Below are 22254 nucleotides of genomic sequence, written 5' to 3'. Positions count from 1 at the left end.
AATATTGAATTAAGAAAAATTCTTCTCATCAGCTACTATTCACCATCCCGTACCCTACATCCTATAAAAAAAAAAAATTCCGCATCATGTGTGGGGACGTGTGTGATGTGAATAGTCGTTGCTTATTTATAGCAAAACTCTTGAATTAATTAGTGATCATTAATAATTTCATAAGTACTGTTCAGTTTCATTTCTTTTTTCAGCAGGTAACTAGTTTTTGGTAAAATCTTGGTGTCCTCTTACCTAATATTTTCCATATTAAATATTAGTCCAATTGGCTTGAAATTTAACCTCTTTTTAATTAGTTTTGTTATATATACTTAGCTTTAAATTAATCATCATGATACTTTTATATACATACATATATATATATATATATATATATATAAAGAATTTGAGTGCACATTCTTGACAAGAATTTGAGATGATTTATGTTTATCTTTGCTTGGAAAATATAATAATGATCATCATGATGGTGAGATGATGATGATGATAAAATAAGGATTTTATTAACTGGTGTTGATATTCTCAGGGCACTTGTTAAGATCAAAGTATATTGTAATATTAGGCTCGAAACTATCTGCATTTTATGCATCTAGTGGAAAAGAATAATTAGCTAGCTGGTTACCGTCTGGAAAATAACATTTAGGGCTTTTAATATTAAGCCAATGTATTCTTTTCTTCTTAAAATATCCTACTACTTTCCTTTCATTTCATGTTCTGTTTTGTTTCTTTTCTAAATTTTCTATATAAAACTTATTTGATTGTTTGATTTCTTCCATAAATAGAGTGGCAAATTTTAAAGACTGATGATCATGACACTATCGATAGAGGTAATTTATTTGCCGTATATTTACATATCGATCCCATGCATTTTGCCGTGCGTAAATAAAATTAATTAATTTGAATTTTGGTTTTATGTGTAAATTATATTCACAGTTTCTCTAATAATGACAAAGGAACCACACCTCAATCTAATGGCCTGGTGTCTGCGTTGTATCCTCTACTCAAAGTGGCACATGAGCCCTAAGCGGCGCCCACTATCTAAACTCATAGTGCCAACCACACCACTTCAATAGATTCTTTGGCCTCATAACCAACCATCCACGCCTTTCCATTGCTTACATAAGAGCCTCACGTGCTGGTACAATTCTCTATATATGCTTCTTGAGTATATACAAAATTGTGATTAGTTCGAGCCTTTGTTACTGTTTATCTTACCACTTGCTCTAAAACTATTAACCAAACTGAGAATATGATTCATAATTTCATGCCAATTATCATCACCCTCATGAACTGACCATCTGGCCATTTCTACCTAACATAACCCACTAGCCCAATTACAATTTTACAAGTTAGCCCTATGCACGAGAGCCATACTTATCAATAATAAGAGAGAGACTAGGGGCCGGATGCAGTGGATAAGGGCTTTTACACCCTCCAATAGAATTTCAACACATAAGCCTTCTAAGATGGGAATAATGGAATTGCACACGAGGCAAGCAAATCCCATACAAACACCCCCCATTGCTCTCTCTCCTTCTCCTCTCTCTCTCCCCCCCAACAAGCCATCGCAGCCTCGAATCTCTCACTTTCCTACATATCTATTTTCGGCCCACGACCCTCAATCTTTTTGCGTCGCCAATTGATCTGGTTATGAATATGGTGTTGAAATGATCAACTTGATGGTAATTAGGCTATTGAGGACGTGTTCCTCACACCTACAACTATTCCTCGCAATCTATGATTAGAAAGGGAAAATGGGTTGGGGTTTAGGCATGGGATACCTCCGATGGTTAAGTCAATGGAGTTCAATTGTTTTACATATGTATATTTAGAGAGAACTCTATGATGTGCACCTCAGTTTGCATTTGTATGAAGTGGTTGTTTCAACTTGGTAAGGCTCTTCTTTCAGCTTGACTTTCCACTCTCAGTACATGGGTTATCCAGCTTGACTTCCCTCTCTTTCTTTAAAGGCTTGTGTCTGCTCGGCAGACATTGAAGCTTCTCATGCCCTTTCATGATTATTTTTCTTGGACAGAATAATGTATGTCGGTCTGCATCCCCATATTTCTTCATGCAAGGCATTTCGAGGGATTTGTTTGACTTGCCTTCACTATCTGGGAAACTTGTCGGTTTCCTATTTCCATCGCTTGCCTAATCACTGATATTCTTCTTAAAAACTTGGTTCTCCTCCCTGGCATATTGTGTTTTGTTCTTTGCTTGCGGTTACTGCAATTATCCTTGCCTCTCAAATCTTCCTAATCTCCTTGCTATCAATGGTCTCTCGCAACACTTCTTGTTGTGGCTCTCAAACCTCTCATTCCTATGGTTCTCCGGACTGGTGTGGCAATGGTGGTTCCTCTCAACTAGACAGGTTTGAGGGGAGTTATTGGTCTGCCATTACTACTCAAGCATATTTGGATTCGGTGTGGGACTTGTACGGGATCCCTTACTCTGTTGACATCATTTTACCAGGTACCCATGTCGCATCATTGACTCTGAGGGGTTGACTACACATGTGAGTTTGTACATAAGTATGTTTCTGACGGGGTTAAGGCTCCCTTTTTGTTGCCCTGTTTGCAATTTTCTAGATTTTCTAGGTATGACCCCAACCCAAGTCCTTCCCAACCCTTGGAGAATCCTGTTCTCATGTTGCATGGAGTGACAACTGGCTTTGGAGCCCATAGGCGTGGAAAATCCAGACTTCACAGCTTGCGAATATTTTTACACTCATGGTATTTGTACGAACTGGTTGTCTCAACTTGGTAAGGCTCCTCCTTTGGCTTGACTTTACACTCTCACCTTTGGTACATGGGCTATTAGTATTCAAGACGACCTTGAATCATGTCCCCGTGAGGCAGATATCTTGCTGAGATACGTTAGTATCTCACGTTATCCACCCTTTCATTAAGACTGCACCTCAATTAAGAATGCTCTAATCATGAATACATGTGCACAACAATGCTTTCGAGTTGGCGTGTCCGTTGCACTTCCAACCTCTATAAAGCATGGAGGCCTATGGGCCCTATTTAACGTCATTTCTTACCACACAAGGTTCGATCCACCTTTTAAGTCGGAGATTGGGCCTAGCATAGTCTATTTCGATCGATGCAACGTCATACCTAATTCAATTATGGACTTTCCTAGAGGCTAGTAGTATGAAGCAATAAATCAGGTTCAAGCAGTATATATGCACAGTTTCAAGAATACATGCAAAATGGCCAAGAACTACGTACGTACGTGCGCAATGCATAATTTCTTTCAATTTATAAGGCTTTCAAGGAGATGTTCATTTTCCATATCAAAGTGGCTGGGGTTTCGAAGGATCGGATCTAGTAATCCATATCTATTAGGAACAAGTCTTCAGAATAAATATTTACTATACAATCATTCAATATATATATATATATATATATATATTTAGAGAAAAGATCTGGACATGATTTAAATTATGTGGGAGATGTAGTAATACCATATATGAAAATTCTGTATTATTTTTTGTATTTTGTTTGAAAGTTTGAGAAATTTATAATGATTAGATGAAAAAAATTCAAGATTTGAAATTAAAAAGTGTTTTATGTTTAAATGATGTTTGTGACAAAAATTATGAGAAACTTTGAGATAAATGAGATGTTCTCAACTCATCTCACTTCCTAAAAATGTCCTAAGTATCGATGTTCATGTTTATTTCATGAATCCATTTTTTGTCTAGAAATACTTTTTTTTTCTTTGTCCGTTTGAATCCTCATAAACCATGACTTCCAAAAGGCTAGAAAGACAATTTCTTATTTCTTCTTGAGAGATTCTTCAATGTTTTTCATCCTAAAAATTTCTACTAGCTCTCCTCATGTATTATTCTCTTCATATCAATCTATAGAAAGCCACCAAAGTTCCAATTTTTTCATGAAGACTATCTACATATAAAAATGTAAGAAGTTAGATATGGAACTAATACAATGAGAGGTGAATGTGTCATTTGCTAGAGTTGCAAATTAAGTCTTCAAAAAGTACAAAAGTTTGCAATGCAATGACAATTTGTAAACTAAGTACTTGTGGTTGCATTAGACATTTTTAGCTACCAACCGTTGTCATAGAATCACTTTTTCTAATGAGCTAAAGTATTTCTGCATGACCAGTACTTAATTGAGATCAACTACCAATATGGTTAATGCTTCCACATCTTCCACCTCTTACACTCTTGATTAATAATTGCATGAAACCAATAAAAATTTGCACATTTGATCCTATAAGACAATTGTTACTCCTTTCTTTGTAGTTCCTTGAAGATTGCCCCATCCACAATTAAATTGAAAGCTCTAAGTCCTCTACCAAATTATAGTTTAATCTTTTCCAAATTATTCTTTTGGTAATGTATTTTAATTCTTTAAATTCTTAACCAAGTTTCGTGCTCCCTTAACCACTATTCTTGGATCAAGAAATTAATCTAATAGGCGAAAATATATTTTCTACACAATAAACCACATGCTATCATGAAAGTCGTAGCAAAGTCCAAAGTATGATAGCATTTCTTGAAATCTCAAGCAAAAGTTTCAAAACTAATTGATTAATTAGTGGAAGCATATATCATATGGGTATGTTGTTTGCCATACTTTGTTAGAATTCTTCAAGCCCCAATCAAAGTTCCAAATCATGTACGCATGCAATCAAAGCATGAGAACAATTATCCAATCCCTTGTTACATAGATTACAAACATCATTTTGGAGGATACTTCTCTTTGCTAAACCCTAGCTATTCTGTTGGCAAAATATCATTACAAATCCTCCATACAAGGTTTTTAAGTTTGTTTTGAAATTTGAGGTTCCATACTACTAGCAAAAGTCTTATACAGTCGAGGGCTAGTGTTTTTTTTTTCTTCTCAATAAGAGGTTCCTTGGCGATTCCATGGCAATTTCAATGGCGACTCTATGAACAATAAGGGTGTTTCATTTCAAAGTTTCCATGACGTTTTCGGTGATCGATTTCTGGAATTTCAGTAATTGGGAGTTTTTGTTTCTTTTCTATTACAAGCATTGATTCCCTTTGATAGGGTTTCACTTTGTTCTTTTCAAATACAGTTATGGAGAAGTTGTTAAAACGGTGGAGGAAATTAACATTATCGACGGTAGAGACCAATGAGATTGTGACTTCGGGTATTTTTTTAGATGCCCTCTGTAGTTCCCACATAATGTTGGTTCCTTTTTAGGCTTCTCACTAGCAAGTTTTATAATAAGGAAGCTTTTAAGATGGTGATGTGCACTACCTGGAGTCCAGTGAAAGGGGTTCAGTTTTTTGAATTGGGGGAGAATATTTGCTTATCCAAATTTTCTGAGAAAAGTGACAAAGAGAATGTGTTATGTAATGCTCCTTGCTCCTTTGATAGAAGTTTAGCACTTTTGAAGGAATTTGATGGTGATATCTAGCCTTCTAAAATTGTTATGAACTCTGCTTAATTTTCGATTCATTTATTTGATCTTCCTTTGAGGGGATGGCTACTAATGTTGTCAAAATTATTGGTGAATCAATTGGGGAGGTTAAAGATATTGAGTTGTCTGAGAATATGGCAGGGTGAAGTGAGTTCTCTCAGGTACAGGTCCGATTAGATATAAATAATCTTTTTCCAAGGTTCAAGAGGGGTATTCTTGGGGGGTCAGATGTGTTGTGGGTTAGATTCAAATATGAAAAATTATCTACTTTTAATTATTGTTGTGGTAAATTAGGTCATGTTGATCGTGATTATTCATTATGGTCGAATAGTCAGGTTGTTTTTCAGAAAGATGGTTTCCCATATGGAGCATGGTTGAGGCTAATGGTGGTATTAATAGAAACAAGAGTTGCTTAATCACCAAAAGTGGTCCAATGTAGGGAGACTCCGGTGTTCCAATTTTTAGTGAGAGATTATTTGCTAATCAGATTCTGGCAACAGAGAAACCAGTTGCTATGAAAGACAAGAAGTTGAGTGACATTTCCAGAACAATTGCTTTAACAATTGAAACAAAAGGTAGTTTCTTTACCCAGTTTATTTCTAGATTCGAACAAGGAGATTTCAGTAGTAACTGTCAAATCCTGGGAGTCTAGGCTCATCTCATTTATTCATTGGACCTAGCCTAAAACAAAATTTTGGGTTGCACCAGGTGCGTATTAATTCTTCTGCTTCAGTGGCTTCTTCTTCTAAGCAGGGACATAAGAGTAGGCCCAGTGGTATAGTTCTAAAGGAAAATAAGTATTTGAAATAGTGTTTGATTCCTTCTAAGCGCTTCCTGGAGTTTATTTCTGTGAAAGATAAATCCATCGTGATTGATTCTAAGAGGAAGAAATCCCTTGATGATGAAAATTTGGTGGAGGTTGAAGTGGTATCGGTGGACGCTGAGTTTCAAACCCGCTAACAGCCATAGGGGTGTAAAAAAAAAAAAAAAAAAAAACTAGAGAACCAGTTGAACAAGATCAGACCGAACTGGTGAGTTTAGTCCGATTCATAATCGGTCTGGTGTGGTGCCGGTTCTTTTAGAACCGAAACCATTCATAAATTGGTTCGATACTAGTTTTCATATTTTGAAAACTAATTTGAACCGAACCAAACTGGTATATATATATATATATATTATATTATATATATTATATGTTAAATTGCTAATTAATATAACATGAGATTTTAATTCTATTATTCAAGTCTATTAATCTCACTAATAAGTTAGACCCTACATATACTATACTAGTATAATTAGACACTAATAAATTAATAATTGTTAATAATAAATACTAAATTATAACTATTAAATTTAGAGTTGAAAGAATTATAATAGTAAACTTATAAAGTGTCATACGTGTAAACGGTAAATTGGAAAAATCGGACTAGACTGGACTAAGATCGAAAAAACTAAAAGTTCCTGTTTCGGTGATAAACCAGTCCGTATCAATTCTTCAATTATCAAAACAGGTGTATATCGTTTTGGTTCCAAAATTTGTCCAAAACCTAACCAAAGCGAACCAATCACACCCCTAGACAACCACGAAAATATTAAGTTAGAATTCTCGTGGGCTTGGGAACCCACGGGGCGTTCAAGTTCTTCGTGACTTGGTTCGAATAGAAGTTCTTGATGTGGTATTTATTCTGGAAACTGAGGTACATGTTTGTCATTTGGAGATGTCGAATTATATATTAGGTTTCACGGGGTGCTTGGCTATGAATTCTAAGGGCAAAAGTAGTAGGATTGGGCTGTTATGGAGCAAAGATGTAGATTTGGAGATTTTATCTTATTCAAAACATCATTTTGATGCATGAATTGGTGATAAAGATGATAATTGTCAGTGGAGGGTCACAACTGTGTATGGCCATTCGGAAGCTAATAGGAGAAAGGAAATGTGGGATTTGTTAAAATGTCTTTCTAATATGTTTGAAGGACCTTGGCTGTGTTTTAGGGATTATAACGAGATAATTTCAAATATGGACAAATGGGGAGGTCGATTACCAATGGAATGGCAGATGCAAGCTTTAGAGATGTTCTTAATCATTGTCAACTTAAGGGCTTGAGTTCTGATGGGTCTCTTTTTACTTGGAGTAATATGCCCAATGTGGGTGATCATATTAAAGAAAGGCTAGACAGATTTTTGGCTAATTTGGCATGGTTGGCGATGTATTTGCATTATAAGGTTAGGGATATTCCTACTCCCTAATCTGGCAATAATTGTTTGATCATGTCTACAAATGATTTTGCAAATGAGACATTTAGAGGCAAGAAGGCTTTTCGTTTTGAAACAATGTGGGTTGGGGCTGGTGGTTGTCAGGATGTTATTAATAATTCAAGAAAATAAAGCGAGCAATCTGCTAGTGATGTTGGGTTAAGTAGTGCTTTGATTAATTGTCAACGTAATCTTGTGGTGTGGAAAATGCTTCTTAACTCAAAACCCCATAAAACATCTTAACTCAAACTATTTCACTACTATTCACAAATTATCTCACTACTATTTACATATTTCTCATCTCATATGTGTAACCAAATGAAATCTTTAGCTTGTTTTGCTTCAAGTAATTTCTGATAGTCAGTGTGCTTGTGTGCCAAGTAGACTTATAATGGATAATGTTCTTGTGGTTCATGAGATTGTCAATTCTATAAGGAGAAAGAGGTGAGGACAAAAAGATTTGACTTCCATTAAAGCTTATGATTGGGTGGAGTGGTGTTTCATTGAAAGGGTTATGATTAAATTGGGTTTTTATCAAAAGTGGGTATCTCTGGTAATGTCTTGTATTACTTCATTTTTCTATAAAGTGCTACTTAATGGATTTCATACTTCATCTTTTAACATATCAAGAGGTTTGTGACAAGACGATCATTTATCTCCTCATTTGTTTGTTTTGTGTGCTTATCATCTCTTATTCAAAATGCTGAGAGGCACAAGTTGATAAAGGAATAAGGGTTTGTAATGGAGCTCCATGGATTAACCATTTGTTTTTTGTTGATGACAGTCTCTGGTTTTGTCAAGCTACTAGATCTGAAAATGTATGTTTGTAATAGTTATTAAGGCTTTATGATTTGACCTCTGGCCAGGAAATAAATATGGAGAAAACTAAATTGTTAATCATTAAGAATGTTGGGCAGCAGAAGGTTCATGATATTTGGTTCATTTGGAATGTACAGTCTTTAAAACATCATGATAAATATTTGGGTCTCCCTTAATTTATTGGAAGATCTAGGACTCGCACTTTTCAGGATATAAAAGTCAGAATACGGAAGAAATTGTAAGGGAGGAAAGAGAATTTATTATCTCAAACTAGTCGAGAAGTTCTTATAAAGACAGTTGTTCAGGCTATTCCTACTCATACAATGAGTTACTTTAAATTACCAAAAGCCTTTTGTAAGGAATTAGAAGCTATGTTTGCAAGATTTTGGTGGCAACAAAGAGGTGGCGAGCATAATGTGCATTGGGCAAGTTTGAATAAGATGTGTAATTCAAAGTTTAAAGGAGGAATGTATATTAAGGACTTAGAAGTTTTTAATCTGTCATATGTCCTTACTTGCAAAACAAGGTTGGAAGGTTGACTCATGATACTCATCCTCTACTATTTCGAGTTTTTAAGGCTAAGTACTTTTCCAAGATAGATTCTTCGCATTCGAATGTAGCTAGAACTCCTTCCAATGCATGGAGAAGTATAGGTGCAGCAAAATCTATATTGTCAACTAGTTGTATTTGAAGGTAAGGAAAGGCAATCACATTAATATTTGGCATGATAAATGGCTACCAAATTCCCCTTTACATAAAGTGATATCTCCTGTTTAGGTTTCACAATCAGATGCAAAAGTATGTGAACTATTGGACCAGAGTCATTTGGATGGAATCAAGCTTTGGTTAGGAGTGTTTTTATTCCTTCTGAGGCTGAAAATATACTGCAAATTCTATTGTCCCCACATATGACAGAAGATCTACTTATCTGGATTAGCCAAAAGAATGGTATTTACATAGTCAAGTCAGGTTATCACTTGGCTATGGATCTTAAAGTTCAAATCTGAGAGGAAGGAAAGCATTTTGGAGGTAGTTGTGAAATCTGAAATTGCCAAATAAGGTTAAAAATTTTGCTTGGAGGGCTTGTACTGAAACTTTGCCTACCAAACAAAATTTACTATAGAAAGGTATTATATCCACAAGGATATGTGGTCAGTGTAACTTGGAAGTTGAGGATAGTGGCCATGTGCTTTTTAGATATGGGAAGAACGTTGTAATTTGGGTGCTGATTTTTCAGATAATAAATTTGGTTTTGATGTTATGGTTTGGGATTTAATGGATGATGCTTTGGATATAGTCAGCTACTTTTCTAACTATTTCTTAGGGTCTTAGGAAATATAGAAACTTCATATGTTTTCATAATTCAGACTATGTTCTTAAGGAAGTCATTGATAACTATCTCACTTATGTGCGATGGTAATATCTATGTCCAAACATTATTCTTGCTAAAGTTATAATAGATGCACTAATGTAATTACTTTTTATTGTAATTGAATTTTTATGATAAATGATATATGTCCTTTTATAAATAAATAAATTATACATTCACCTGAATTAGAACATTCCCTAAAGTAGTTCTTAACCTATTATTGCATTAAACCAATCTAATTTGTGAATTTTCTTTCTATAATTTTAATTATTTGTAGATCTAACACTTGTCAATTTCATATGCCGAATGATCCCTTTGTAACTCCAAGTAAGATTTCTTAATTCTGAGAAAAAAAAAACAAATAAGAGAGATCTTCAACAAGATTTTTCATTCTCCCAGCCAATTAAAATCCAAAATGCATATTTGGAAAAGAGATTTGGTGCTTATCATCTCCACATATTATACACTACACTTATTTTTATTTTATTTTATTTTTATTTTTTTAAATCTTTTTTTATTTTATTCTTCCTAAACTAATTGAGTTCTTCTACTCATTATCCAACACTACATATTTGATAAGAGAAAAATAAAAGAAGAAAAAATTATGTGTAATGTGAGTAGGGGTGTAAATTCAAACCGGAAAACCGGACCGGACCGAACCGGATCGGTTTTACCGGTTTTGAACCGGTCCGGTCCGGAATCGGTTTTTAAAACGTAAAAACCGGCCTGTTCCGGTTCGGTTCCGGTTCCAGAATTTTTTAGACCGGACCGGACCGGTTGATTAAAAAAAATAAAAAATAATATTTTTATATATAATTTTTATACAAAATATTTTATATATATTAAATATTAATATATATAAGTTTTATATATAATGTATAATTATAAATTTTTATGTGAAATTTTATATATAACATATATATTCATATATGAAATAACTTCTTATTATAATTTATAAATTATTATATAAAATGTTAATACTAAATCACTAAAAGTTTATAACTAATACTAATATATAATTTATAACCATATCAATAGTCTTATATTAATACTATTATATAGTCTAATATATTAATAAAAGTATAAAACAGTTTTTTTAAATCAATTTTTTTTTTATAAACAAATTTTTAATGACAAATTGTGAAATTTACATTTAAAAAAAACCGAAAAACTGGACCGGACCGGACCGAAAACCGGTAAAACCGGAAGTACCGGTTTAGGAGGGTAATCGGCGCGTAATTGGTTTTGAAAAATACAAAACCGGTACATACCGGTTCGGTCCTAGATTTTATCCAAAACCGGACCGGACCGGACCGGTTACACCCCTAAATGTGAGGATGATAATTACAATTTTTCTATGGGAAGACTGAAAACTTCATCTAAGGTCTCGTTTGGATAGTAAAAGTGTTTCTTTATCTCATCTCATCATTACAATTTTTTTAAATTCTTACACAAAATATAATAAACAATTCAACTTTTTCAATTTCTAACATAATAATAATATTAAAAATAATATTTTATTCAATTTTTTAACTTTCATTACAATTCATTATCCCACACCTATCAATTAAGAATTGCCCATAGAACAGAACTTGAGAGAATTTGGGCCTGAAATCAAATGCCGAAGGCAGCCCAGCCCACCTTATTTAACAAAAAGCCAGCCCACCCTCACCTCACACGTGCACAGTTCTTCGTCTCAAAACTGCTTGGACAACAAGCTTAGCATGACTTTGCAGAGGGTGTCCAGAGAGAGCAAGAAGAAAACCACGAGGAAAGGTTTTACTAGGGCTTTACATTCCCAGGGAAAAACCCTCAACGCCTTCCATTCCCCCCACCAAAGGAAAACACCGAAAATCCCAAGGACCCTGAGAACCCAGAAAGGTAGAAAATGAGTATGTGGAAAGCAAATTCACTGAGATCCCTTAGATACCTCCGCCAGTCCGCCATTAACGTTAGCGACTCCATCTCTAGACCTCTCTCTACTTCATCTTCCCCATATTTGATTCTCAAACAAACCAATCTTTCTTCTGTAAGGGCTTTTCCGCTTCCCCAATCCCCTTTCTCCTCCGCTATTCCAGTCCGCTTTTTCCGCACTGGTCGCGACCCAGGCATCAGGTAACGCATATACATACATGGGTGTATATCTACTTGTTGGATTCTTGTGTTTTTTTTTTTTTGCTTAATTGGGTTATTATTTTTTGGGGGATGAAGTTATGAGATTACGCCGCCGGTGAATTGGGGGATCCGGATAGTGCCGGAGAAGAAGGCGTACGTCATCGAGAGGTTCGGAAAATATGTGAAGACTCTGCCTTCGGGAATCCATTTCTTGATTCCGTTGGTTGATCGGATTGCCTACGTGCATTCCTTGAAGGAGGAGGCTATTCCTATTCCCGACCAGTCTGCTATCACTAAGGATAATGTCAATATTTTGATTGACGGGGTGCTCTACATCAAGGTACCTGTTGAGATTTTCTTGACTGGGTCTTTTTCATGTGTTCAAGTCAACGGGTTACTGGCTTTAGTGTATCAGTGTTGAGTATTTTATCCGAGTTTGTGTTGTTTTGTTTGTTGGTTAATGGGTTTCCCGGTTCAAATGCTTTTGATGCAGATTGTGGACCCTAAGCTGGCCTCTTATGGTGTTGAGAATCCCATATTTGCTGTGATTCAGCTTGCACAAACAACAATGCGTAGTGAACTTGGTAAGATCACTCTCGACAAGACGTTTGAGGAAAGAGACACGCTGAATGAAAAGATAGTGGTTAGTTTGATTTGCTCAAGTTGTTCCGTAGATTTATCATGAAAACTAGCATTTTTCTACTTTGTATTTAGACCAAATATTCTAATTTGGTTTCCCTATTTTTCCGTCTTTTTGGTTTAAAACTTTTGATTCAAATGGAATCAAACGTGCAAAGCATATCTGCTGATTCAATTGCCAAGTACGACATATACAGAGATCTAACAACACTTCCTTCTGATACCCCCAGTCAATCTGAGGACACATTGCAGTTTGGATCTTATGACTGATATTCTATTAGGGAACAAAATTAGGAGGGAGGAGGAATGAAGGAAGCAAGTACCTAGTTCATGCCCATCCCTAGTTTTGTTATGTACTTGTGAATAATACACAAAGATTGTAGAAAAATATTTCATTTAATCGTATGATACAAGAGATGTAAAGAGACGTAATTGACATTCTCCCTTTATCTTTTCTCCCCACTTTCCTTCCAGATTGCATGATATTTCTTTTGTGGGAAGGTGATGAAATAGGGCGCTGGAAGATAAATTATTTATCTTTTGCTAATAATTTATGAATGTATTTTGTTTGAACTCATACCTTTTAGGGTGCGTTTGGTTGATGAAATAGGTTGCTGGAAAGGAATAGCTATTTCTTTTGTTCAGTTTTCTTTCTAGAATAAGAAATAGACATTCCTCAACATGAGGAATAGTTATTCCTCCCAAAGATGGAATGAATGACTATTCCAGGGTATTAGTGAATTTTTTTTAAATATTTTCATAATTGTTTTTAGAAAAACTTCATTGGCAAACTGGGCCACCACTTTTGGTGGCCACCATTGTGGCCATTAGGGGTGGCCGGCCACCATCTATTTTTATAATCTCTAATTTTTTTTTATTATATTTTTAAACCTTTTTTAAATCAAATTTTAAATTTAAACTTTAAAGTAAGAACAATGGTATTTTTGTGAAAAAAGTTGGATATTTTAGGAATTCCACTTCAATTGCATTGAGATATTCATCTTTTTTCACCAAACAAAAGAATAGGAATGCCCGTTCCGCAAACCAAACATGTCCAAAGATGTGTTATAAAACACCTTTGGTTATCAATCACAATGTATGGTGGAAATATGGTTGAAGTTATACTAGGAAAAACCTAAAGTGGGTTTACGATGATGAAATATCTTTTATGTTTTGACAAATTGATATATGGATGAAGGCAATTATCCTGATCAAGTTCAAATTAATTTTTTACTACACCAACCTCATATCCCCTTCTCCAAAAATAAATGAAAAACAACTCAAGAACATTTGTGCACTAACAAGATCATTGGTAGAATGGGTGGGTACCCATCCCAATATATCCCATGATTCGAATAGGATTCCTATCAATTCTCATCCTAAAAGGTTACCTCATATTGAGTTTCTAGTTTGATACAACAATTAAATCTTCAGATATGAATTGAGATTTTAATGACCATGGATATGCCTGCCATAGACATGGTAATTCAACATTGTTTTGACCTGAATTAAGTAAGGGAGAAAGCAAACTGAGGGGAGAATGCTAGAACAAGTTATTCAACAATATGGTGGTTTTTCCCTTCAGTTTGCTTTCTCCCTTACTTAATTAGAGGTGTTAGTGCTTTCTAATATGTTTTATCACAGTTATTATCTTAAATTAGATTTGAATTGAATTTGGGTTTTCTGGAGCTTCTATATTTTCTTATAATTTCATGGATTACTTCGGAGAAAGGAGTAATAGCTCTTTGTAATGGTAAAACTATTGCAGGAATCTATAAATGTGGCTGCAAAAGACTGGGGTCTGCAGTGCCTCCGTTATGAAATACGTAAGTCATGTTTGGCTTTTGTTATTGTATCAGACCTTTGTGCTAATATTTGTATGGATTCTTTTGTAAATGCTTCACTCATTCTTCTTTTCAGGAGATATATCCCCTCCTCGTGGAGTGAGGGTAGCTATGGAGATGCAAGCAGAAGCAGAACGCAAAAAGAGAGCCCAAGTTCTTGAATCTGAAGGTAATAGATTCAGTTTGATGTGTAAATTTTTTCTGCGTGGTTAAATAATTTACTTAACCTCTAGGGGTGTGCTGACAAGTTATTAGCCCTTATTTCCTTCCCTATTCCTGAGTTTGATTTAGCTTAGCACCATTCACCACTGAAGTAGGTAGCCTGATGCGTACTTGGAGATTAATCCCTCTTTATGATTTACAGGAGAAAGGCAGGCCAACATCAATATTGCTGATGGAAAGAAGAGTTCTGTAATCTTACAATCAGAAGCAGCAAAGATGGATCAAATTAACAGAGCACTAGGTTATTCATTATTTCAATACAAATTTATTAGCAACAATATAAAAATATTGTTTCCTTACATCCTAATAGTGTTAGTTCTGATGTCTCCAAAACATTATCTGCTATTATGTACAAGTATATAATTTTAGCATGTCCTATAATAGGATTCTTAAATAAGAAGATTTTTGGTTTATATTAGAGAGTTTTAGTTAGTAGAGGTTGTCACAAACACATGTATGCTGTGTATTAAAAAACATTATGCCATGTATTTCATTGTGAAAGGAAGTTATGGATGTGTTGAACCATGTCTGACTGAAGGGGATTGTTCATGTGCTCTTGTATGGCTTGTCAATATCAATTTTTTTAAGTGCTATGCTGATATTGTTATCTTGACCCATGTTCTTGTCTAATGTAGACAGCACGAATTGAAGGGACACCCTAAATCTTGATGATGATCCTTTACTTTCCCCATAGACATTTTTCAGTCTTCTTACCAACAATACTTCTATATCAGGTGAAGCAGAAGCCATCCTTGCTAAAGCCAGAGCAACAGCTGAAGGACTTGCCATGGTGTCACAGGCACTCAAGGAAAATGGAGGAGTAGAGGTGAGGTCCTTAGATGATCTTGAGTTCTTGCCTTTCGGGTGGTATTCTAGACATTGTACCTAGTGCATGCCAACTACATTGTTTGATATTGTTTTCTTCCAAATGGAAAAAGTGGAACTCATATATGTTTGAGAGTCCAAAAGGTGCTGCCCATTCCATTTGAATTTTTATTTAATTGGGTTTCCACCAATGGATGCTAGTTCTGCCAATATGTTGGTTTGCACTTAGTTATGGTGGATTCAGGTTACAATGCTTCATTTTGAATGTTTTAAATTTTAGAGCAATCAATTCATTCTACCCTTTGAGCGAGATAGAGCTTTACAACTGAATATCTCATACCTTTGCTTGTCCTGGCATTTGCTGAGGTTTGGAAAGAACTTATTTACGTAGTAGTCGTAAAGTTCCATGCTACATTTTTAAGGTGCCTGCCTGTGCGCTCAGCATATGAGCTAAATTGGCAAGGCGTTGTGGGTTTTCTTTTCATTTTTTGGCGAGAAAAATTTTTCTGACAAGTCTAACTTTCTTATCTATCCAAATCGATTTGAGATGCATAAGATCTTGATTTCTTCAATGTTCATTGGCTGCATTCAGAACTTCTTTGAGATAGATGGCAATGTTCATATGTATTTTCAATAGCTTTCAAGTGACGCCAATTAGGATGAAGATCTGCTTGCATGTTCCTAATAGTGTCTTCCAATGACGGCATATTTGGCTCATAAATGAAAGTGCTGGTCTGGGGCACATGAAAATATATTATAAAGACAGTTGGCAACTAATGCTATGATGTGGTTTGCAGGCAGCGAGTTTAAGAATTGCTGAACAATATATTCATGCATTCAGTAATATTGCCAAGGAGGTGATGTACATACTTCATTATATGCAAGTATATTCTTTGATATGCTCAATTCTTTCACTAAACCTCTCTCTCTCTCTCTCTCTCTCTCTCTCTCTCTCTCTCCTTTTTTGTTGCTTTCCTCTGTTTTAACAGGGCACAACAATGTTGCTTCCTAGTGGAGTTGCCAATCCTTCCAGCATGATGGCTCAAGCACTCACCATGTACAAGAGCTTGATCGGAAATGTTTCCAGTGATGGATCGAATGAAACATCTTCCCCTGCGTTGACAATAGGTGTAAAAAGCGATGCTTCCGCTGGAGATGAGAGTGCCGCCACTGCTAAAACTGCTGATAAAGGTCATCTTGGCGATAGCAAACCAAGATTCTCACTTCAGAACCCTGATAAAGGAGCACATAGTTGATCCCACCAAACTTCTTGTGGAATTAAACCAAACTGTGTTATACTTGGTTTTGTCAATTTTGTGGTTGTTCCCCTAATCTGTTTGGCGAAGTTTCTAAATGATTTGAGGAGAGGAAAGTCTATTATATTAGACTGATTCTAGGATGCCTACTCATTCGGCAGATCACTTGCCATGCCATGTGGCCAATTAGGATAAAATTTCCTTGGTGAAATCAAAGGATTTCAAAATTTTTTGGTCAGAAGCTGTGGAACATGCATTTCAAATTGTCGTTTCTGCGTCAGTCTATGCATGTGCCTGCAAATGGATTATGTTTTATTGATTCTGACTATAAAAGTTCCTATTCAACATGATTGAAATTGGTTGGGTCTAATTTGTTTCACATGGCACCCAAAATGTAGTACGGGAGGATCAAAGTCAAACCCTTTTGAGTAGGAACAGTTGCAGTTTCTTCTTCTTGATGCTCAGTTTCCTTAAGATGTCCCTGCATTGCTATGAATTGCAACCTTTCTGCTGCATTCCTTCAAATCATCTCCCGTAATGCCTATGTTCTACCTGGTACACAATTGATGTCGTTGTCCACATAAAAACATTAAATTATAAGCAAGCCTCAAGCGCATCATAACTGGGATGCATGTTCGATCTATTGCAAGTCACCCATTAAATATCAAATGTGGGCCATTTTTTGTTCAATGGTGAGAGCAAAGAAAACAGCTATGAGAGGAGGTTCCCAAAATTTGGAGCCAATTTAATAGGAACCATCTAGAAGTCAGCACATACGTCAATTTGAAAGGCATTCCAGGTTTTCTTTCCCCACGATCTATTTAAACAGGCCAAACATGATGACTGTTTCTTTTGACAGTACTAACATCATTTTGTGTCTTTGACAGTAGTGATATTCCATTGTATGATAGGATAGAACCTCTTTTTTTTAAAAAAAAAAAAAACACAAAAACAGGGAATCAGCTTCATTGATCAAACTGAATTACAATCATCAGCCACTATGGACTGAATATGTGCAGGAATGATTCTAGATTAACTAAATCTGCAGTCAAACTTGCAGCACTTTTTGCTAGGCAATGAGCTACTTGGTTTGCTATTCTCTTGACATGAACCACTTTCCAGTCTTGCATTCTTGTTAAGAGCATTTTACAGTCACGCACCAGGTGACCAAATCTGCAACTATTTTACAGTCACTTTCCAGTCTTTGCATGTCCTTCAAAAATTACTCTGCAGAAACAAAGCTCCGATGCAAATTCCACTGCAGCATAAATACCCCAAGTTTCTGCCACTACTGGATCTGGATAAAATATCTTTGGAGTCTGTCTTGAGGCCAGAACTTCTCCTTTACTGTCACGTATAATGATCCCTACAACCATCATCCTGGTTCATTGATTCAAGGCAATATCCCAAGTAACCTTTACAAAACCTTCTTCTGGAGGAAACCACCTTGTGGGGTAGTTTGTCTGTCAGGGCCCTTACGCAGTTCTTCTTGCAATGCTCTATGGAAATATTTAAGGAACTCTCTTGCCATTTTAACAAGCGTACTTGGATGCTGAAAAACACCTTCAAATATGAATCTATTATGTCATAACCTACAGATTACCATCATCAGTGCCATCTCCTCTTCACTACATTTGGTTAACAATTGTGAGAAAACATCAAAGAAACATCTACCTACATTTCTGTATTGCCTTTGAACAAACGTTCCATACATCTGCAGCTGAAGGACAGCCCCATAAAATATGCTCTGTAGTTTCCTCTAATAGATAGGATAGAACTAAGAATACTCCATTCCCGGAAACTAATAATTTTCCTTATTTTGCCAACAAAAAAGCAATCTTAGACTGGGTCAATTAACTTCAATCCTTCACCGTTAATCCATAATAAGAACGTTCTGATAATCTCAATAACTCCTACGAATTTAATAATAAGAAACACAGAAGGAAAATCAAACCCACATCCATCACGAAAGAAAAGAATGGAGCTTATATATAACAAAAAGAATATTGGGGAGAAGACAAACAATAGCCGTATATGTGCCTCTATCATACAGACAAAAAAATATGCACCGAATACCGCTCCTCTCACCCACGAACTCTCACAAAAAAATGACTAAAAAGAAAAACCTGAGCAATCAATCCGTGATATGAAGTCCCTGAAGAGCCCAAAACCCTTCAGAAAAGCCCGAACAAGACGGAAAAGCCGAGCACAATCAGCCATACGATATGGACCAGAAGGAGGGCCTGGCCGGAGAGAGGGCCCGGCCCGCCATTGCCAACCTCGCAGAATCCGAACTTGGCGACCTTGACGCCGGCGCACAGAGCTTCGGGGCAGCCGCACCAGTAGGTGACGCCGTCGACGCCACAAACTGGGTCGGGCCGGAAGCACTTGATGGGGCAGGAGGCAGGCACGGATCCTCCGGCGCAGTTATTTCCGTCATCTTCGGATGGTAATCGGATGGCCGAGGAGTGGTGCTCGGATCGGATGGTGGGGAAGGAGGCGATGGTGAAGACTAAGGTGATCATGACGACGATGAGAGAGGATCTGGATTTGGCGAATGGGGCCATGATTCGGAAAGGCGAGCTCCCTTCGGAGGGCGCGCCTTAGGGAATTGAGAGCCCAAAGATGAGAAGCCTATGATTTTGAAGCTGATTGGAAAATCATTCGAATCCGAAATTAGCTGAAACCCAAATATGAACCCTAATTGACCAAATTAGGATACGTGCAATTATTTAGGAAAAAGAAAAGAAAAGAAAAGAAAAGGTCCGAGGCCTGGCTCGTCAATTCTTTGGGTCCTGACTCGGTCCATTCTTTTTAAAAATAAAATATATATTAAAAAAATCCCTTAAAATTACCAGTCAAATTATGAAATTATTAATTTTGACAATTATTTTCAGAAAATTAAGATACATTCCTTTTTGAAAAAGATATCTGTAAAGTTAATTTAAAAATAACAAAATGCCTTTCTCAAATTCAAAGTGAGTAATTTTCTAAATAAGAAATTACTTTTGATTAAAAATATTTTCTTACAAATTTTTTTAAAAAGGAAATAAGATTAATTCAAAAAATCTAACACTCACAAGTCTTTTCAAAAAATCTTATTAAAAAATATATAGACATTTTACATAAAAACGAATATTTCAGCTTAAGGTTTTAATAAAATCATCATCTTTTTAACTCAAAATTTGATTTTAGTAAGTTTCTAAAAGTCAAAAGATGTTTTTTTTTTTTTAAGAAAAAAAACCAACAGCCAACGTACAATTTTTTTTCTATCACCTATTGTTCCCATCAACCTTATTATTGTTCTTCTCTATGCTTTATATTTAAGGAAACTTGTCATCATTCATTTATCAAAAAAATTTACATCTATGATCGAATACATTATAGAATGTCTCTATATCAAACATGACATCATAAATTAAAATAATGCATTTGGAGCTCCACCAGTATACCATTTCTTTTTGTGACTGATCTAGTCTTCACTATTGTTGATATTCTTTACAAACAAATATCTAAGAGACAACAGTCTCTAACTAAATAGAGACTCAACATCTACAGACAAACATCTGAGAAACAAACTATTTTTTTATTTTAATTAACAATAAGGAAACCAAAAAGAAAAGTAGTAAGATAGATGCGAAAAATGACAGATTACAATTTGAACTAACTTCGACAGATTTCGAAATCTGTGACAGCCCGTAAATGTAACACACTTGTCTCTTTTCAACCACCAATTAAGGTCAAAGTTGAAATGTCTGATGGTGGCGAGTCCGGTAATCTGGCGCGGGTGTCGAGAAAAGCTGTCGGAAGGAGTGGCGCGTGAGGATCATGCGCAGATGTGGGCAGCGCGTAAGAATCACGAGTGATGATTTTTACAAAATCACGACTTTCCACCTAACGATTTTCAAACTGTGAATTTAGTTGTGCTGCACATGTCTCTCAGTTGTTACCGGAAAGCTATAGATCTTTATTTTTCGACTTTGAAGAAAGTAAAATAAAACTAAGTAAAAGAAATTTTGATAGATAAGATAGGTAAATGGAGGAATGAGAGGGAGGAGGAGGAGGAAGTTAAGGCCTCTACCCCCTCCAACAAAAATTAAATCTAGAGCCCTTATTTTTTACACGAGGGACGCCTCCTCTTGCTTATGATTTTGTTTGTTAGCAGACACAAAGAGATTGTACAAAGTAAACTCACAAACTGATGTACTTCATAGAATCTATTAGATTTACATTATAATAAAAATAATTTTATAATTTGACATATCACATCAATTTATTAATTTACTTTTATGTAATCTATTTGTGATTACTGCATTTTCTTAAGTTAAAGTTGCTCTTTTTTTTTTCTATACTATATCATCATTACGTATCCCTTTTTACATCATCATATATGACAGGAAATATATTATACACGTAGCCCCACTCCCCAAAAAAAAAATTGCCCCACCACTAAATATATATATATATATATATATATATATATACATACATATACGTATGTATGTATGTATATCTACGTATAATAGAAATTAGGTAAAGAGATATTCATGAAAAATCAATGTTTATTTGTTAAAATTTGAAGATAAAGTTGTAATATATAATATCAAGAATTCATTTTGTAAAAATTAAATAGTTCATGAACAAGTTGGAGATTGGTCGAATAATAAATAAGCTATTTGTGAATTTAAAATGCATCTCAATAACAAATCGAGCTCAACTCGTGTTAGAATACAAATTAATTAAAAGTATTTTGACCACCGACTCCTACTTAAACTCGACTTATTTACACTCCTAATTATGATCCGAATATTAATTGAACAATATAACTTCATACTTGATTTTATTACCGTGAAGTTTCACAAAACGTGACACTTGAAATGTAGAAGAATATCTTTCTTCTTATTTATCTAAGAAAATAAGGGCATTTTGACCTGTAACCCCTATGCTTTTATGCACATTTCTTGGAGGCATAACTGTTAATTTTGTGCTAAAATAAACTTGAAATATGGTCCGTCTATTAAAAAAGACCTCCATGTAATATAATGAATATACGTGACATAGACACATTGAAAATTTTATTTTTTTTAATAATTAATTAAGAAAAAGAAATGAAAGAAGGGGAGGGGATCTACCCACCATGGGGGCCGAACCCGGCAGCTCGGGTCCCCGTGTGGTGGCACAAAAAAGTAGTGGTTGTTTCAGGCCACCAATGAGCCAAAAAATACCATGGTGGTGGCCCTTTTCTCGGCCACCCGTAGACTTATGCCAGGGCCACCATTGGGTGCTGAAAAACGTGGAGGAACTGCCTTCCCGCCACCTTCTCTTTGTTTTTTAAAGAAATAATAACTTTTTTCCCTTTTTAATTTTGGTTTTTTAAAATAAAGTTGTTTTCAAAAAATTATAGTATAGTTTAAAGTTTTAAAAGATAGAATTTTCCACTTGGCAATCTTATATGTTGCCATGTGTATTTGTTAAGTCAAATGG

General features: G+C 35.4%; 2 protein-coding genes across 2 annotated transcripts; one reads left to right on the top strand and one right to left on the bottom strand.

Annotated features, from left to right (window-relative positions):
* The first annotated feature begins 11544 nt into the window (after window positions 1-11544).
* LOC109007514 (stomatin-like protein 2, mitochondrial) lies at window positions 11545-17192 on the top strand. The gene is made up of 9 exons (XM_018987200.2): window positions 11545-11984; window positions 12081-12324; window positions 12478-12627; window positions 14392-14449; window positions 14544-14636; window positions 14832-14930; window positions 15424-15515; window positions 16312-16371; window positions 16504-17192. Exons 1-9 carry the CDS (start codon window positions 11758-11760, stop codon window positions 16768-16770), a joined length of 1290 nt encoding a protein of 429 aa, XP_018842745.1. The 5' UTR covers window positions 11545-11757; the 3' UTR covers window positions 16771-17192.
* A 1223-nt stretch (window positions 17193-18415) lies between these two features.
* LOC109007513 lies at window positions 18416-19549 on the bottom strand. The gene has a single exon (XM_018987199.2). The coding sequence runs from the start codon at window positions 19335-19337 to the stop codon at window positions 18945-18947; it is 393 nt and encodes a 130-aa protein (XP_018842744.1). The 5' UTR covers window positions 19338-19549; the 3' UTR covers window positions 18416-18944.
* Between the last annotated feature and the right edge of the window lie 2705 nt (window positions 19550-22254).

This window comes from Juglans regia, chromosome 16, assembly GCF_001411555.2.
Source record: "Juglans regia cultivar Chandler chromosome 16, Walnut 2.0, whole genome shotgun sequence".
Classification (NCBI taxonomy): domain Eukaryota; kingdom Viridiplantae; phylum Streptophyta; class Magnoliopsida; order Fagales; family Juglandaceae; genus Juglans; species Juglans regia.
Note: the sequence above shows the minus strand (reverse complement) of the source record. Positions and strands in the feature narration are given on the sequence as shown.

Bases quoted from the DNA above. Each gene is read 5' to 3' on its own strand.
- LOC109007514 (XM_018987200.2), top strand. From the start codon at position 11,758: ATGAGTATGTGGAAAGCAAATTCACTGAGATCCCTTAGATACCTCCGC. The intron at 14,450-14,543 runs GTAAGTCATGTT...TCTTCTTTTCAG, and splicing joins GTGCCTCCGTTATGAAATAC to GAGATATATCCCCTCCTCGT. The intron at 16,372-16,503 runs GTGATGTACATA...CTGTTTTAACAG, and splicing joins TCAGTAATATTGCCAAGGAG to GGCACAACAATGTTGCTTCC.
- LOC109007513 (XM_018987199.2), bottom strand. From the start codon at position 19,337: ATGGCCCCATTCGCCAAATCCAGATCCTCTCTCATCGTCGTCATGATC.